Raw genomic sequence first — 13,585 nt, 5'->3', positions numbered from 1 at the left:
TTAAATAAAAAGATGGGCATGTGCCTAAGTGGGGCCAATCAGAATCTTTTTCAAGGATTAATATAAGTACTTGAAAGAAGGCCCTTCTCCTAGATCACAAGCACTACTATGGAAATACAAAATTACCATGCCACCTCAGCCACCACTCAGAAAAAAGCCTTCTTAAGAATGAGACCAGCATGATGAGAACAGAATCAACGACACAAAAAGACATCACCCGAGCCTCTAGATCCAGCAATGCTTTAATGCAGGGCCTAGGAGTTTCTAATTCTGTTTTGGAACAACTGGAGAATCTGAAAGTTAGGAGATTTTTGCTCATTCTGTTAGGTGTGATTGTTGTAATGTCGTGTAATGTGCCTATTTTGAAGAGATGCATGTTGATGTATATTGGGGTAAAATGTTATGATGTATATAATTTACTTCAACAAAATATATTAAGTAAATATTCTAAAATATCAATAATTATTTAATCAAAGAGATGGGCATATGATGTTTTGAATGACTATGCAACTTATCACGTAAATCAGGACTCTTTTGAGAGTGAAAGAGGAGCTGTGAAATAAAAGCCTCAGGACAACACAAGTAGACTTGGACGGTTGCACAGTCCCAGGCAAACTGGAACATACAGCCATCGGGCTATTGTTACTGACCAGTCTATCTAGTTTCCTGGTTTTTTTGTTTTTGTTTTTAATTTTTATAATAAGCAGCAAAAAAACAAAAACAAAAACAACACTTTTTGCAAAAGCTAGTTTGCATTTGGTTTTTGCCACCTGCAACCGAAAGAATCCTGGTCTAGCACACCAAGATGGAAGCTTAACATACCACTTTACCTCCTAATATGTATTTAAAGAGGTCCCATAAAAACAAATTTCAGCTTTATAATCTCCTAAGTAATAAGTTTCTTTAAAAAGAAAAAAGAGACTTAAATTTTTTTTTAAATACCAATCATCTTTATGAACTACCCTGGAATTTAACTCAAAGTGTCTAGTTGTTTTATAACAAAGCTGAAATTTTGAAAAGTACAGTTTTTGATGTTTTTAATATGAACTCTAATGTGACCCTTATTAAGTCCCTTTACCTTTCTGAGCCTTGGTTTATTTATTTATTTTTTTGTAAAATAAAATCGGATAGGTACTAGAAATTCAAGTAAAACACTCTGAAAAGCTCCTTACATAGTGTGTATCTAACATTAGTGATAGTACTTCTATTCACTATCACTAAATTAACTATCTTTAAAAAGAAGGGGGACACAGGCTGCCCAGTTGGCTCAGTTGGAAGAGCATGTGACTCTTGATCTCTTGGTCATAAGTTTGAGCCCCAGGTTGGGTGTAGGGACTACTAAACAAATAAATTAAAAAAAAAAAAAAAAAAGAAGGGGGATGCAAATGCTACTTATGAGGTTCAGAGTTTCAGGCACAAAGAAGAACATCTTAAAGAACTTCAGATTTTATATAACCTCTTGCTGGTTATTTATCTGTATTCTTTCAGCCCTGTGACTACCATCCTCTCTGGTCGGGCTGGGAACCAACTTTATCCCTCCTTCTTTCTTCTGGCTGTGCCTAAGTGTCCATGTCCCTCCCATGGCCTCAGTTCCTAAGACAGTGGTTCCTGTATCCACAGTTCTGGTATCACCTCCATCCTACTGTTCCCCTTCAAGTGAGGGGTTAAGAAGAAAGCATTCACTTCTCTTACATAATGCTAAGTTATACTTTTCGATCATGTAATGAAGTCCTGTGAACCAGACAGAACTACTGGAGAATTTTGTTAGACAGAACTTCTACAGATTCCTCCAAGAGCTCAACTATGACAAAATGTTTATTAGGCACAAAAGTTCCAAAGATTCACATACTGGGAAAGATTCAACAAAGGATTGACTAAAAACTTGGCTTTCACTTTGAAGGCAATGGTAACTAAAAAGAGATTTAGACCTTAAGTGGCTGGTTTGGATTTGCAATTTAAAAGGTAAATGGACAGGGCTGCCTGGGTGGTTCAGTCAGTTGAGGGTCCAACTCTTGATTTCCACTCAGGTCATGACCCCAGGGCTGTGGGATAGAACCCCATGTCAGGCTCCCTAATGAGCATGGAGTCTGCTTAAGATTCTCTCTCTCTCTCTCTCTCTCTCTCTCTCTCTCTCTCTCTCTCTCTCTGGGGCGCAAGGGTGGCTCAGTCAGTTGAATGTCTGACATCATCTCACAGTTCGTGGGTTCGGTCCCCATGTCAGGCTGTGTGTTGACCGCTCAGAGCCTGGGGCCTGCTTCAGATTCTGTGTCTCCCTGTCTCTCTGCCCCTCCCCCACTCACACTCTGTCTCTTTCTCTCTCAAAAATAAATAAAAATTAAAAAAAAAATTCTCTCTCTCTCTCTGCCCCTCTCCCCTGCTCGTGCTTTCTCTATCTCTCTCTGTAAATAAATAAATAAATAAATAAATAAATAAATAAATAAATAAATAGAAGGTAGAAGATATAAGGGCTCTTGGCAAAAATCTGGGTGAGAAATGATATAAGCAAAAAGCATAAATGTAGTTGAGGATACACAGTTGAGATACTTATGTAACTGAAGTGAAAAACTGTATGTAGTTGTACAAAACCAAATCTGACTGCATGTGATTCTTCCTACCTTTCAGGAGATAAAGATGGGATAGAGAATGAGGACACAACTTTTAATTCAAAAAAAATGGAGGCACAGGGGTTTCTAAGGTGCCAACAGATTTTTGAGGGTCATTAAGGGTCATATCATCACTTTGTCACTGGCTGTGTGACTTGAAGTGGGTTAAGTCACTTCTTTAAGCTTTACTAGGAGAAAATTCAGTGTTTATCACTTATGAACACTTATAATGTTAAACTTTGGTTCTGAACTGAAGAAGATCTACTTTATGTCTGTTCTAACCTGTGTTTCTTATTTAACTTTGGCAAGCCAGTAAGTGAATTTCAGACACAACATGTGAACATCTAGTTACAATGGAAACTTTCTTGCCACCAAATAGTAGAAAGCACAATGCACAGAGATTATAATCAATGGTACTGATTACTCATTACTCTCATTAGCAATTACAGTTTCTGACTACTTTAGAATAAAGGTTTCTCCTGTAGGTAAACTAGAAAGCATTAGAAGATAGCTACATTTAGATTAAGTTCTCTTAAATCTTTTGGGGAGGACAGCAAACACAAGATGGTAACTCAATAAAAATTGGGATCACTACACCTAGAAAATAGCTGATAAAAATACAGTTAGAAGAACTATCATATAATAGCATTACTTAACAATAACAATAAAGGTCAAATTCTTGAAAGTGATTAAAAATTGCATATGAAAATCCTTGGACATGTTGCCCCATTGCAGGCATTCTAGGAATTTATCATAGGAAAATAATTCAAAATATAAGAAAAACTTCACAAATACATTCACTTCAGCAGTAATTCTAATAGCAAAAGACAGCAAAAAGCTTAAATGCTCAATACTGATGTAGGACAGTATATAATAATTTAAAAATATAATTATAAAGACTATGCCACTTGTGATTACATAAGGCAAAAAAATACAATTGTTTATACAGAATAATCAAAACTACGTAAAAAAATGTTACAAAGTAAACTGAAGGGCCAGAATACAGGCAGGTTTTTAAAATTTTTTTCCTACATTTTCCAAATTTTCTTCAATTAACATTTATCATTTCTTTAATCAGAAAAACACACAAATCTCTCTATTGATAAAAATCACAAAATCTTCATAATTCACTCTCTTTTAGGTATATATGATGTACCTTGGCTCAAAAGAAACAACTTTACCTAAATAAAAGTCTGAAGGCTTTATTGTATTGTCATTTACTTAGAAGATACTTATCTGAAAAAAAAAATAACATACTTAATCTTTTACTTAGAGTTTGTTGATGAAACATATTTAAATAATCATTCAGGATTACTATCATGTCTTTTTAAAAAAGCAAGACATTAAAAAGACTGAAAGGGTGCCCACTGAATTAAAACCACTGCTTTTGTTACAGTGCTGGGATGTGAGTGGTGTCTTCTTCAAGCCTCCAAACACTCTATAGAGCATCATGTATTATGCCTTGTGCGCTGCTGCTCTGACTGGGCACCAGAGCGCTGCTGCGCTGGGAGGCAGCGTAATGGAGTTGTGTTAAGCATGTGGCTTGGTAGTCAGATGGCTTAGACTCGAACCTGGATTCCACTGGCCCTGGGGACTGTGTGACTTGGGGCCCTCAGGTCCTTCGGGTCCCATCTCGATAAGCTAGGCAAACTACTGGTACCAACACTTCACTGTGTGGTTGTTAGAATTAAGTGAGACTCTGAAAAGCACTCAGAATACTGCCTGGCATACAGACTCTCAATACAGAATGAGGACAGTCTCCAAATATGGTGGTTAGAAGAAAAGAGAAACTATAGCTGCTACAGGAAAAACGAACTCACATAGCTTGTATAAAAAAAGACTGGTGTGGGAGCGCCTGGATGGCTGAGTTGGTTAAGCGTCTGATTCTGGATTTTGACTGAGGTCATGATCTCCCTGTTTGTGAGACTGAGCCCCATGTGGCAATCTGGGCTGACAGCATGGAGTCTGCTTGGGATTCTCTGTCTTCCTCTCTCTTTGCCCCTCCCCCACTGTGTGCCCATGTGCACACACACTCTCCCTCTCTCAAAATAAATAAACTTAAGAAAAAAAAAAAAGACTGGTGTGGTAGGTACATGTGATATGTATGTGCATTTTGAAGAGACTTTCTAATTGTTAAATTCCTCTCAATTTGTGTTTTTCTTCAGCCATTTGCAAAGTCAAGTTTTCATAAAAATTATAATGGAACATAACTGTTTTCTCAAACATTTTTAACACCAAACCAGCTGTGTCTTATTAAATGAAATATCACAACAAATGTGTATCTTCATACTCCATATAATTAGTATATGTTTTCTCAAAAGCCTTAGTAAGCCTAAAAACATAACATTCTGAAAGTTAAAAGCAAAATGAATTTCTATCACTTAACTATACCTTGAAGAAGATAAAGGACAAGAAGCCAGAAAAAGATGACTTTTGATGTTACTTGTAACCACCACCGGAAGAAAAAGGGAAAAAACACAACTCGAACAATTCCCTTTCTAGTCAGAGAAGTCCAAGGACTTTCAGGTTTTGCCTTAGCAAATGCAGACCCTGAAAAAAGTAAAATAAAATGACAAAATACATGCATCATTCTTTAATTTCCTTAGAGAAAATATTTCAACATTTGAAGGACAGAGAAAACCATGTATAATTTTAGTTTGCACTATACTATGAGTGAGAAATGCCCAATTTTGGGTGGTAGGCACTTTTAAAAACATTCTTAGTGCTATCTTATTAACTTAGGTACTCTGAAAGAAACCATTTTAACTGAAATAACAGCAGAATTTCTCCCAGATATTTTATAAATACAAGACAATGTTCAAAGGTCAGTTGCAATTAGAAACTAAAAATTACCACTTAAATTTTTATAAACAAGCCATATAGTTGGCTAGGCAAACACAAGCTGCTTTTCTTTTATTTCTTGGACTGATCTTTAGTGGGGAGAAAGACTAGTCAATGGTATTTAAATACTTCCACTATGTCTTTCTTGTACTATTCCCACCTTCATTTCGGCTCACATTTCTTTTATCTCTACATATATATTTAACCCACTTTGAATAATGTTTCTTCAGGGTCAATTTCTAATTGCATTAAGCTGTTATTTATTCAAGACTCACCTCTTACAAGATCAACATCTATGAGGTCTGGTTTCACATGCGCTGTTTTCTTTGGTTTATTCCTTAAACCCTATAATATATTAAAAGTAGGATTGGTAAGGGAGTAGATCTTAAAGTTCTCATCATAAGAAAAAAAAATCTTTGGAAATATGTATGGGGATGGATGTTAACTACTTATTGTGGTATCATTTCTCAATACATATATTTCTCAATATATAAAAATATTGAATCATTATGTTGTACACTTAGAAGTAATATAATCTTATATGTCAATTATACCTCAATAAAAAAGTAGAATTCAATTTATATATTTTTAAATCCAGAACAACAGAAAATAATCAAATTCTAAAGATTTCAATTAAAAAAAACCCTGTAAGTAATACACTGGACAAAAATATAACACATCACATATTTGTTACAATTGGAACATAACTGTAGTATTGTAATAAATTTTATTACTTTCCAAAAGGATACATTTAGGGATGTGTGTAACATGTGAGGTCTGTTTATTACTAAAAGTAAAATTCTAAAACAAAGACTATCACAACCGGAACTCAATTTGGATGTAAAGCCTGAGACGGTTCAGGAGACTGTGTTGGCCTCAGATCTGCACAGGAGAGTATACTGGGGCTGGCTGGGAGAGCAGTGGCCCTGAAAAGCCCTCAAGGTGTGATATTGGGGGGGTGGCTGCAGGAAGCAGAAGATCACAAAGCTGGGGACAGACAGGGATGCAGACTTCTCAGCAGATGCCAGCATGTGGGGGTGATACTAGCTGAGACCCAGAGAGGATGATGCAGATCTCAGGGTTGCCACTACGTTCACATGCCAACCACCAATGAGACCACAATGCCACCTAATCACCTTAGAACTTAGATGCCATGCCCAGGAAGAAGAGGAGGGAAAGCAGGAATCATGAATGGAATTAGTTTAAACCCAGAATTACTGAACACTAAGATTAAGTTTCTGCCATCAGTGTATGGAGCAGGAGCAGAGGCAGAGACCAAAATCACTGAAAAAAAAAAAATCACACTTTATAACTTAAGAAGGGATGTTAAGAATTGGAAGAGCTTAGACTAAATTCTTTAGGAGTCAAGTGCTGAGATATGACACAGTGTGTAGGTAATTTGTTTACTATTCATTCAGTTAATCAGGTAACTTTGTAGTAAATTCTCTGTTTGGTCCTAATCCAAATAACAATGACCCGTAAGGTAATCATTTAGTTAAGCACTGTTTGCATCTGAAACATAGAAAAGGAGACTATTTGAGCTCAGAATTAATGGAGATGTTTAAATCAAAAATGTACCCTGAAATCAAGAAGCAATTAACCTTAGAACCCCTTCGAATAGTTGTCCATGTGAAGCTGAAAACCACTGGCAGGTACAAAAACAAGAGTCAGGACTGAAGACACAGCCATGGTAATTTTATATATATAGTCAATCTTCATATTCATAGATTCTGTATTTGCAGATTTACCTGCTCACAGAATTTATTTGTAACCCCAAATCAATACTTGCTGTGCTTTTGCAGTCATTTGCAGACATGCACAAAGTAAGACTGGCAAAAAATTTGAGTCACCCAATGTGCACATTCCCATCTGAAGTCAAACAAGGCAACAATCTGCCTTCTTATTTCAGCTCTCATGCTGTAAATATGCATCCTTTCACAGTCTGTTTTCACAAAGTGCTGGTTTTTGCTTTTTTTATGCTTCTTGTTGGTATTTTTGTTGTTTAAAACTGCCCTCAAGCACAGTGCTGAAGTGAGTATAAGAAGGCTGAGAGGTGCCTCACTGAGAAAACGTGTGCTCCATAAGCTTTGTTCGGACATGAGTCATACTGTCGTTGGCCATGAGTTCAGTGTTAGTGAATCAACAATATATATTAAATAAGATGCCTTTCAACAGAAACATACAAAAACCAAGTATAAGCACTGATTGGTTGACAAAAGAGCTGTGACTAGAGATGGAGCAATGGTCAGTATCTGCTAGTTCAGTGTTTGTGGTGACTTTATAGAACAAAACTCCTGCAAGTAACGAGAACTGACTCCATCTGTATTCCCATTCTAACGTCATGATCGAGTGGCTAGCAGAACTATAAATCACTCCCAACATTTTGCAAACTGGGAAAGCAATTCTAACAATACACATATGGAAAAACAAAATTTCTTTAATAGAGCACTAGATGTAGAAAAAAGTTTGAGATTTAATCTTTATTAGTGCCAACAAATTTGAAAACGGTAACATACTTTGATTTACTTCTTTTACACATTCTTTTCCTGATAATTTGAAAATAATCTTATTGCCAATGTTTTATGGCAAACCTGAAACTTAATTTACTGCTATGTACCTATAATTTTTAAAGATTGTTTTAAGAACTTAAAGTCCTTTGAGAGGAACAGTAAATTATCTTGATTTATGCAATTATGTTGTTTTTCAACAACACAAGATTCATTCTTCTTGACCTTTTTTATGTGGTTCATTTCTTATTTTATATTTTATTAAAATATTTATTTTGAGCTACATTGTAGAATCAGCATAATTGCCAGTTTTGATAAAACTCCCCTTCAAGGTAACCTATCAGACTATTTAGAGTGTTAAAAAAAAGAAAAACAAAGAAAAATTTCACTGATAAATCTTCTAACATTAATTATTTCAATCACAAAAATAAAAGATATTAGCACCCACAGGTGAGCATTCAAAAAATCTGATTTTAATTAAGTAGATATTTTAAGTTGGAAAAATTTTTAATTGGTTTAGAGTAGACTATATTCAAACAAAATAGCATAGCTTTCAGGTACTAACTATAATTATGGACCACCAAAGTTTAAATGAACAAAAAAATAAAAACCAAGTTAGTTTAAAATAAAAGATGTTAATAATTTTTATTAAAATTAATTAATAAGATTTTCTAGTTTACTGATCAAACTAGAAAGTAGAAACAACTAAGTATTAGAAATATAATTAATCTCTAAGAATCCAAATAATATATTCTTTATTGAATAAATACTTAAACTCTCATAGTACCTTCCTAAGGTGCAATGACACAAATTATATGAAGTTTTGAATATTTTAAATCTGTAAGTACACACAGATAATGTTGAGCCAAAAAGCTTAAAACAGCTGCTTAAATTTAGAAAGTACTTCTGTTCAATGATGCAGACTTCCCATGCATGGAACTATTATAATACTTAGACTCCACCAAAGGACGTAACCATCAGTTTCACTTTCCAGAAATCCTATTTAGTTTTCCCCATCCTGTTTTTCCTCTATAATGACTTTAAATAGCATGGTTCTTTTTATTGAAGCTTTGAACCTCTAGTAAGCACTAAAGCTGGGAGAAATTCCACATTAACTTTTAAATTTGGGTTAAGGTGATCAGAAAATGTAAGTTTTCAGTTATAATTTCTAAAATGTTTAAGAAAAAAATAATCTGCAACTTACAAAAAACTTTGGCAATATAAACTAAAGGTCTCAATTAAAAAAATAAACATTTCCAAAGAATTTACTTTTATGGCTTTCTTTGGTTTCTTTAGTTGCTGCTCACTGCCATGACAGAGAGACAATCGATTACAGAGGACAAACTCAACACATTCCGTACAGTGTTTTCGAAGCACCAGGTGCTTTAAATCAAATATTATATTAATACACAGCAGCTATTTCTCTACCTTCCTTAGAGTGAATGCAAAATTATTTTACACTACAAACAATTTGCCTCCACTAAAATGTTTAGCAAGAATGGAATATTTTAGACTTGTCAACAAATTGGCCCCTTTAATTCAAAATAACAAGAGTAAGTTTTAATACCATTTTTAATTCTTCAATTACAAAGTACTATCTTTAAAGGGAGACATATTCCAGAAAAAAAGTTATAGTTCTTAGTCTTCTCCAAGTTCATCCTGTCAGTGCACAAAGGAATAAATAAGTAAAACTCCTTTACCCTAACCTCTGCTTAGGCATTAAAATAGTTCTAAAAATGAGGAATGTAGTTCTTTGTACTGAGCAGCTTAAGAGGTTTCAAGGCATCTTCCTAAACCTGTATGCTGCTCATTACTTGCTTGACTATTCCCACTTTTCCTGATAGTCTTGCCAGACTATTGTGTCATGGATCTCTTACTCTTCACTTATATCTCCCTCTTTACCTATTACATGTTGATGTTTCCCTGTGTTCTATTCTCAGCCTTTTCCTCTCATCATCCAATGGAAATCCCCTCACTCCTATCGCTGTATTATATGATATGTTATATAATACACATAGCATACATATACACATTCCTAGATATACACACATTCATACGAAGGAATCCCAAATCTCTCTCTCAAGTACCACCTGGATATTTCTAAAGCACAATTTTAAATCTGCTCCTCTTGTAGTATTTCCCATCACACTCAGTGCTGCCTAAGCAAAGTTTCTTTTTCGGCTTAAAATCCTTCAATGTCTAAAAACAGATAGGGAGGCAAACCACAAGAGAGAACAAACAGGGTTGCTGGCGGGGAGGTAGGTTGGGGGGGGGGGGAATGGGTTAAATGGGTGATAGGCATTAAGGAGGGTACTTGTTGGGATGAGCACTGGGTGGGTGTTATATGTAAATGATGAATCATTAAATTCTACTCTTGAAACCACTATTACACTATGTGTTAACTAACTTGACTTTAAATTAAAAAAAGCAAATACCATATGATTCTACTTATAAATGGAATCTTAAAAAAAAAAAGAATAAAAAAGCAGAATCAGACCTATAGACGCAGAGAACAAACTGATGATTGCTGGGGTGGGGGGGCGGGGGTAAGGAGTAGGGAGAGTTGGACAAAACAGGTAAAGAGGAAAGGGAGATACAGGCCTCCAGTATGGAATGCGTAAGTCATGGGAATAAAAAGCAGAGCATAAGGAATACAGTCAGTGCTACTGTAACAGCGATGCAATGGGACAGATGGTAGCTATACTTGTGGTGAACATAGCACAATGTATGAATTTGCCAAGTCACTAAAATATGATGCACCTTAAGTTAATGTAACAGTGCATGTCAACTATACTCAAATAAAATTTTTAAAAATCAAAGTAGCACAGCTCCAGCCATCCAAGATGCTGAAAGGAAAAAAGGCTAAGGGGAGGCTAGTTGCCCCCACCCCCTCCTGCTGTCATGCAGCAGCAGGAGGTCAAGAAGGTGGTCAATCCCCTATGTGAAAAAAGGCCCAAGAATTTTGGCACTGGACAGGATATCCAGACCAAAAGAGACCTCATCTGCTTTGTTAAATGGCCCCGCTACATCCAGCTGCAATGGCAAAGGGCCATTCTCTATAAATGTCTAAAAATGCCTCCCACAATTAACCAGCTCTCCCGGGCCCTCGACCACCAAATAGCTGCTCAACTACTTACACTGCCCGCCCCCACCCGTGACACACAACAGAGACAAAGCAAGAGAAGAAGCAGAGACTGCTGCCCTAGGCTGAGAAGAAAGCTGCCAGCAAAGGTGACATCCCCTCTAAGAGGTCGCTTGTCCTTTGAGCTGGGGTTAATACTGTCACCACCTTGGTGGAAAATAAGAAAGCTCAGCCAGTGGTGACTGCAAATCATGTGGATCCCACTGAGCTGGTTGTCTTCCTGCCTGCCCTGTGTCATCAAGAGGGGGGTTCCCTACTGCATCATCAAGGGAAAGGCCAGGCTAGGGTGTCTGGTCCATAGGAAGATCTGCACCACTGTTGCCTTCACACAGGTTAACTGGGAAGACAAAGAAGCTCTGGCTAAGCAGGTGGAAGCTATTAGGACCAGTTACAATGACAGATATGATGATGAGATCCACTATCCTGGGTCCTGGGTCCAAAGGCAGTGGCTCACACTGTCAAGTTAGAAAAGGCAAAGGCTAAAGAATTGGCCACCAAACTGGGCTAAATGTATGCTGCTGAATTTGCTGCACATCAAAGTTATAAAAAGTTCTCTTTTTAAAAATAATCATAAAATAAAATAAAATAAAATAAAATAAAATAAAATAAAATCCATCCATGTCTCCCTCACTGTATTCCAGATTATATTGACTTGCAGGTAAGGCAGTCAAGCCCCTCCATGATCTGACTCCCATTTTCCTTTCTAGTTTCGTGCCTAACCATTCCAATTTCCTTCCTCCATCCACCCTATTATCAACCAAGCTCCTGAGGATTCCTCAGTCAGTCATGTTCCTTCCTTCTTGAATATTTATTTTCATATGCTCTCCATTCTGTCTGGAATGTTTTCCTCATTGTCCCTAACGTCTGTCAAACTCGGCTCATGAGTCACTTCCTCTATGCAGTCTTTCTTAACCTCCCTGGGAATGCCTCCCCCTGCACTCCCCATCACAGACCTACACCTCCCTTGCCTAACTGAACTGATCACATTTGTAATTATGTACCTTACTACAAAAATAAAATCCATTCCATCTTTTTGTCCCCATGATTTAATCCTATATTTAACATACTAGATGTTTACACCAACTTTAATTCTTCATGAAAAGTTTAAAGATTAAAAATGACCAATGGCAAAGAACCTTGCCCTTTATCATAGATGACTAAATTGTCTAAACACTGAGATTTTTTTTAAGTAACTATTAAAACTGGTTTCCAGTCTAATATGCATCTTTCTATACAAGATAGAAAATGTCAAGCAGCTAAAGTAACATTCTCTGGGCTCAGATTAAATTTAGCTCGTGCAGGAACACACAGATTAGTATTATCTATGCAAATGAAAAATATAAATATTATCAAAAAGAGCAACTGCTGAGAAACAGAATAAATTTGGTTAAAAAACAGTTTTCATGCTAGCAAGGAGCCTATGACAATGTCTTATCAGCATAAGTGATTACATGAAAACCACCTAACACAAAAACACTTTAATTAATGCTTTATTTTCCTAAGTTCTTTTAAAAAATGACCAACTTTTCAGCGAAACTATTTGCGTCCAAGTCATTCTTGTTAGTAGCACCAAAAGCAGATCTCAATGAAGCAGAGCGGCATTTGACAGGATCACTCAGGCGGGAAAAGTCCTGAAACACTTACCAGTTTAATAAACTGTACAGAGCAATGACAGCATCAAAAGGGAGGAAAAGCAAACTAGAAGTATAAGGTGACAAGTGAAAGGGGAAGACAGACAACTGATAAAAAAATAATCATAAGAAATTAAATTTTAAAAGAACAGAAAGATGCTAAAAAGCAAAAACAATAAATAAATAAATAATCAGAGGTAAAGACACATGATTATGCCAGCATAAGAGTATACCTCTTTATTTAAAACTTTGGAGTTTATCTCGTTATTTAAAAGTACTTTAATTAAAAGTATATGGAGAGATATAAATTAAAATGTGGTTAATAATCAACTTATAGAACTATGTTTTAGAATATACAAAATGAAATAAACTTGTTACCTTGATTTCTCTTTGCTCAACAGATTTTTCCCATATTTGTTGATCATATGCTCCAATCTATGAAAATAAATAAAATATGACACTGCATTAAATGCTCATCGTTGGTACTCATCCAATAGGTAGAATGACTCTGCTTGCATTACAAGCAACTCAGCATTCATTCAGCACAGATGAGATTCAGCTTTGTCTCAGACTTCTGCGATCAATACTGTACTCAGTGCCTCTCAAAGTATGGTTTCAGGACCAGCAGTTTTAGCACCACCTGGGAACTTGTTGGAAATGCAAAGTCTCTGGCCTCATCCCACAGTTGCTGAATCAGTAATATGACTAATAGCACCCAACACTCTGTGTTTTAAAAATTACTCTAGATGACTCAGACACACTACTAAAGTCTGAGGACCACTACTCTAGGGAACCTTTTTATGTTTTTATTTTATTTTTAAATCAAAGGGGAGTTTATTAAAAAACTATTAAAACAGGGGC

At 36.0% G+C, this 13,585-nt stretch overlaps 1 protein-coding gene and 1 pseudogene across 10 annotated transcripts in view; one reads left to right on the top strand and one right to left on the bottom strand.

The window, feature by feature from the left end:
* Window positions 1-13,585, bottom strand: part of PHTF2 (putative homeodomain transcription factor 2) — a 124,961-nt gene that overhangs the window by 42,474 nt on the left and 68,902 nt on the right. For 5 of the 10 annotated variants that reach the window (XM_045494577.1, XM_045494579.1, XM_045494581.1 and 2 more), the window contains exons 3-6: window positions 13,103-13,159; window positions 12,738-12,749; window positions 5,720-5,789; window positions 4,995-5,153 (exon numbers count right to left, since the gene is read on the bottom strand). In XM_045494577.1, coding sequence (XP_045350533.1) covers window positions 4,995-5,153; window positions 5,720-5,789; window positions 12,738-12,749; window positions 13,103-13,159 — 298 coding nt within the window. Of the gene's footprint in view, window positions 1-4,994; window positions 5,154-5,719; window positions 5,790-12,737; window positions 12,750-13,102; window positions 13,160-13,585 lie in introns of those variants that run through there. The other 5 variants (XM_045494578.1, XM_045494580.1, XM_045494582.1 and 2 more) reach the window with 2 other exon arrangements.
* LOC123606361 lies at window positions 10,614-11,601 on the top strand (annotated as a pseudogene).

This window comes from Leopardus geoffroyi, chromosome A2 (assembly GCF_018350155.1).
Source record: "Leopardus geoffroyi isolate Oge1 chromosome A2, O.geoffroyi_Oge1_pat1.0, whole genome shotgun sequence".
Taxonomy (NCBI): domain Eukaryota; kingdom Metazoa; phylum Chordata; class Mammalia; order Carnivora; family Felidae; genus Leopardus; species Leopardus geoffroyi.
Note: the sequence above shows the minus strand (reverse complement) of the source record. Positions and strands in the feature narration are given on the sequence as shown.